Genomic DNA, 5,795 nt, shown 5'->3' on the forward strand with positions numbered 1-5,795 from the left:
CTGCGTGGAACAACTCAGCTGTCCCTGCAATCCAAAGGAAATTCGACAGAAATTGACAGTTCGGAGCATGAGTCCTCACACCGCAAGCTGAGTCAAATTATACGGAAGTCACAGCTAGCTCGTTCAGCTGTAGCATCATTTCGGTGCCCAACTGCTAAGCCACCAGAAGGTTGCACGGGGGCTGGGATACTGCCAGGTCACCCAAGCCTAGACAGGGGAAGTCGAGGGGCAGAGGTCGGGTTCAAACCACGGACCTTCCGGTCAGTAAATTCGCGCTCTAACCACTTCGGCCATCTCGCTACGCTGAACTATTGGTAGCTCAGGGGAATAGATGACCATCAGTTCACTCACCCAGCTAGGCAATTCGTTAGTATACGTTTCGTCACAGATCGACGTTTTCAGGTGAAGCGTAGCACTGCCGAATAGGGTTCCGGGGACCGGTGGGCTGTTCTACACGACCTCTACTATATACATTACTATCATGCACTACTCTTTCAAGTTCTACGGTTTGGAAATACAATGAAATGTGCATAACTCGAGTGTCCATGTATGAATTCAGTCTATTGCCTGGAATGTACACAACACAGAGCGCCGAACGTGATTATGTCCCCAAACACAAGGCCGTCGTCACTCGACGTAACAATAAAATGAGCCACTTTATAACCAGAACTTTTCCAGTCATCCGAGTGAGATAGTGGCAATATACCAAAACATTGGTAGTTCAGGTGCTTTAGTTGATTGTAGATCAAGTAGTCGTGGGTCTGTTCGCCGACACTGCCAATTTGCTTACAGACGTTCCTTCACCAGTCTTGGGGACGCCAGTGCACACGCTGATGTCCCCACAACTGGTGACGAAACGTCTGGGAGGCAAATTGACAAGTTCGGCGAACATATCAACAGCCAACGATTGAGATATTTTACGAGCTAGGGAACGATCCACGTGGGTCAATAAAACGGGGCGTCCCCGTGGAGACGAACAGTCGCACTCGCTATCGGCGGTAAGGCAGCTGTTCTCAAGTTCACAAGTGTACTTTGTCTCCTGGGTAGTCCCCGACAAGTATTTTATGGCTATGAGCGTTTTTTCATAGAAACTAGGATACAAAACTCATAACGCGAACACTAGAAAAACCGCGACACAGCATGAATGCTGTACAGGCCGATTCACAGGTTCACACGAACCGATCACCTTGAATAATAATATACTCCAGCAACGTTGGGTTCTGCCTGAATAGCCAGCTGAGAAGTGCACGGCATCAACAGCAGCGCAGGGGGCACCCAAGTGTAAGGTTCAGCAAAATAAGTCGTTGGATACAGAAGCACCTTTAATAACGATACTCTTAATCGCTCAGCGGTGGCACCCGTTCGGTGCCTAGTTACCGTCATCTGAAGGAAGCACGAAGACTGATGCCCCGGCCCCGACTCCGATAGCCACACTTTTGGTCAAGATCAAAATTAACGAACAGCAGACGTGCTTTAGGCATCCGTGTGGCTGGGTGGTTTTAGCTGTGGGCGTCCTGGCACACCATGTGCTCATGCTTGGTATCAGTCGAACTACCTATAATTTTTCTGCTCAAATCTGCCTCTCGACTAACCTGATTGGCGTCCGTTAGAACGTCGTAGTCACTGGCCAATTTCCCAAGCTGTAAAAACAAATGGGTGGGGGTTGGAAGTCAATACATATGAAGCAAAAACAAGGATATGTACAGTAAGAAAGACAAACGACGGGTCAGTCCCTACGTTCACGTTTCCTGTGCGTAGTGTCTCGGTTGCTTACATCTGCTGAGATGTTTTCACCAGGTCGCTTCTGCGCCTTCTTGGCTTCGGATAAGAACTTGCTCAGATTGAAAGGATCCTCTTCGTCACGTTCGAACTGGACAGGACCGTCTAGCCGGCGACCATGATCAGCACCAGCAAACTCTCGATCAGGCACAAACCGCCTCGTTTTTTGTAGTGCATCCAGATCAGTCCCGTAGGCGTCGCTATCTTTTTGTCGTGGCCGATAGATATGTGATGCAAGTTCAGAGTCACCAAGCCAAGGCTTGTCATATACATTGTACAGGTCATCTGTCCCTAGAAAGAAGAGTGTAAGCAGGAAAGCACGAACTAACCTCCTGAAAATCCAGAGTCGAGACCACGGGACTGATTGAACAGTCGCTGGTCGAATTGTGCTTCACCGTCTGCGTTTACCCGAGGATTTGGCAAACCAAGTGCAATTTGTTCACTGATATCACGCTCCTTGTCCTTTTGTGCTCGTGCCTTTGTTTCGATATTGGAACGTGCCAAATTGCGTTCTCTAATGCGCTCTCTGGCTCTGTCTCTTCGCAGTTCTTCTCTATCGTCTAGGCCCAGGTCCGCATCCAGTTCTTCGTCTGGCTGCAAGCCTGGGCGCCGAAGCCCAGCTCTAAATTCTCGGGCGTGGTGCGCGATGCGCTGCAACTGCTCTTCTTTACGTTCTTTTTGTTTTTGAGCAACTTTGCGCTCAATCTGCGCTCGCATCTCGACTGCCTCACGGGCTTTTCGGTCAGCAGTATATAAAGCCTCTGCCAACTTGGCAAAGTTTTCGTTAATGTGAACAGTCTGCAATCCCCGACCATCCGCCGCTACACGTTTATCCAGGGGTATCGTATAACCTCGTGGATTTTTCCAATTTGAAATACAGGGCGGTATTTTCCAGTCCTGCTGCTCTTTGACGGTAACTTTCCGCGCGGGTGAATGCATGAGTGGTGGGGGTGGAGATGGAGGTCCTCGGGGTATCTTCTGATTTATCCTAGAAAACAGTTTATACAAAAAAGAGAGATACTTGAATCTAGGAGGTTCCATTGGGTCTTTCTGCATCTCCACCATCCGGACTAAGCGTTGTTTTGCGCCACTGTTGAAGGCCAAACCTTGCTGAGTCGGTGTGTACCGTATGTACTCCGCTGGGGCTGTTTTCTCAGCCCTTCGAACAGGAGCTGCTGCCGCCACTTTCTGCTCAACTAAGGATTCCAACGCCTTCCGCGTTTTTTCGGTAGTCTGGAGCAACTGTAAGTTTGAAAGGCGAGATTACCTCTTCAATCACATCCTGGCTGGGTTTCCTTAGATCCTCATCATTGTCGTCAATCGTCTTCGGCAGTAAGTCAGTAAACTTAGAGTAAATAATTCTGTCTTTGCTGTGGCCTTGACGGACCAGCTCATCGTAACGTATTCGACCTTCCTGATCAGTTTTCAGGACGAGCGCATTTGAAGAGGTCTTCTGTTGACCCATTTCGAGGGGAAATTGTGGGATATGTATCTCTGGAAATGCGCCGCCATCACTAAAGTCTTCCGGTGTGCGTGGAACCCAATTTTTTCGATGACCATACGGAGGGATCGTAGATTTCGCAACAAGTACCCTGGAACCCAATGACAATGGAAGTGGCGCAACAGCATCCGCATCGTATTTCTTGTGCACCGGAGTAGGGAGGTGGCTAAACAAACAGAAAGGATCGAAGAAAAGCAACAACTAACCTCAAGAGCGACATCCCGGGATGAGCGCCAAATTTTTAAACTGAGCAGTAAAACGGAGGCACAAATTAGAAGCGACGGGAATCCTGTCCTTTCAAACGTCGAAACGCCTTATAAACACACGAAGAAACACGGAAAAGGTGCAAGCGGATCTAAAAAATATAGTTGGTTGCTTGATCTTTTAGGCTTATATTCCGAGCAAAGTTTGGCAATTATTTAAATTTGCACGAGTATCGATCGCGGGCCGCCGTACAACGGAATTGATTTCTTGAAAGTTATGAGATGTTCAGGGTTGCCACTCCATAATACAGCTGTATGTGTATATAGTGTATGGTGAATTATTATACAAATTATCTGCAATAATGATTTATTCGACTGAGCGAATCTTGAAGGTCAATAACCACCAGTCGGTGGTGGTTGTTGCCTAATGTGATAAGGAATGGCGAATGGCGGAAAAAGGTAACTAAATTACAATGAATGGAACGTTTTGATGCTGAAATAATTTGCCGAACATTCTAGAATCTACACGGCCCTTGTGGATGCAAAATATGCGGAGGTGTAATTTGCTCGATGTTTGCGGAATCCTCGTTCACTACTGCCGGAAAAATGGTGCAACTTTGTTTTTAAACAGCAGCGTTCCAATGTGGCATACGAAATACCCTTGGAATTTGATCAACTAGCCACATGAAAACTACGTCAATCATAGCGGGGAGCTGAACGAACCTAGCTGACGCTCACGACTAACTTGTGGCTGAGGATCCACGATCCTCGTCCATTTCTACCGGAGAAAAGGTACAAATTAGGCAACAAAAGATTGAGGTGTGATGGTTGTTTTGATGATAGCGTATGTCCTGCAGGGAAGCGCATGAAGTACTTCGTGTGAGGTGTTCCCTGGGCTATTGACATCCTGAAATGAGAAGAAATGTTAGGTTATGGAAATATTACCATGAGGCAGGCGGATAAAAAACTGGGAAGAATACCTGTGCTGAAATGAGAGCACTTAAGCAGCTGTAATGTCGGAGAGGGTTGCTTCACAATGCCACCTTCAGCGGCTATTTAGGGCGCCTACTTACTGTATCCCTTATATAAATACGAGACTTACATGAAAATCATGAATTCTCAATAACAGCTGAACTTTTGATAAAGGGTTATATAAAGTCGTTTTTCTCTTTTTCATCTTGCTAGCACTCAGGAACGTTGGTCGTAGTAGTCAAACGTTTACGGCTCCCGAGTATTCTCCAACTTGGCCCGAAAATATGGAACACACAGACTTCCTGGACACACTGTGCTGGGATTTTGTGCTTCGGTTTAGGTCAAAATCAAGAGACGCACCCTTTGCGGACCGGGCAACAATCATACGTATCCGTCACACTATAAGTTTTACCGTCGGTCACACTGATATGACGTATGCATCTTAAATTCCCGAATAAGCCACTGGGCGTGGCGGACACCTTTTTTGACTTGCTCCGGTGAATCAGAATGTTGCATCCGGTTTCAAGCCAACCACTGGCAGTCTGTAGTTGGATATTGGTTACATTACTAAACCGAACCATTCCGAATGGTGCGCCTATAGCCCACTTCCGGGTAACATACAACTACAGTGGCCGTAAGATAAGAAGCGAATCGCGGGCCCGTACGGCGCAGTATTTGCAGTTTGCAGGGAGCTGTGTTCGTAGTATACTAAACAAAAAGCCACTGTGTTGCATTGTACAAACGAGCTATTCAGTTAAACAGTTGTCAGCTGTTCGAAGAGAGTCTGTGGCGAAAAATACATGGATGTATGATACGTACATACATCCTTTCTAATATGATGATAGCACAACATGAAACTTGCTGCTGGCGTTTTGCCGCCATACGTTACCCTCAACCCGACAGTGCCTTCCAACCATAACCCTAAGTAAGCCAAATAGTTTCCGCATTGAAGCAAACCGATCACTATCCACGAAAGAAAAAATCATCGATGTCTGGTACCCATGCCTTCCGATGCCAGGGAAGTATAAGCTTGTACCTATAACTCGGATACTGGGTGTTTTAAAAACTTACCCAAATAGCTTTGTCGCATGCGGTTCGTTGACAGTTACTACGTCTGGGAACTGTTGAAACAACGCTATCTACTGTCATCCGGGGAGGCATATGTTGTAGAAGACAGCTTGCCAACAGTGTGCCGTCGATATTGGTTGTGACGATATCGATTTTGAGGCGTAGTGATCTGCGCTTTATCCTCAGGCTGGTAATTGTACCACCTTATTTTGGTTTGGTTACGGTATCTGCAGAGGAGAATCCGTTGAGGTTTGTTGAATATGTATATTATT

The 5,795-nt window shown here is 46.8% G+C and overlaps 1 protein-coding gene across 1 annotated transcript; it reads right to left on the minus strand.

Moving 5' to 3' along the window:
* Nucleotides 1–1,555: 1,555 nt before the first annotated feature.
* On the minus strand, nucleotides 1,556–3,388 carry T265_13448 (hypothetical protein; the record flags this gene model as incomplete). Its single annotated transcript, XM_009168903.1, has 4 exons — nucleotides 1,556–1,640; nucleotides 1,775–2,070; nucleotides 2,109–3,012; nucleotides 3,047–3,388. Coding segments are annotated over 4 exons (1,626 nt in total), but the record flags the coding sequence as incomplete, so codon positions are not given.
* Between the last annotated feature and the right edge of the window lie 2,407 nt (nucleotides 3,389–5,795).

The sequence above is a fragment of the Opisthorchis viverrini genome (genome assembly GCF_000715545.1).
Source record: "Opisthorchis viverrini unplaced genomic scaffold opera_v5_66, whole genome shotgun sequence".
Classification (NCBI taxonomy): domain Eukaryota; kingdom Metazoa; phylum Platyhelminthes; class Trematoda; order Opisthorchiida; family Opisthorchiidae; genus Opisthorchis; species Opisthorchis viverrini.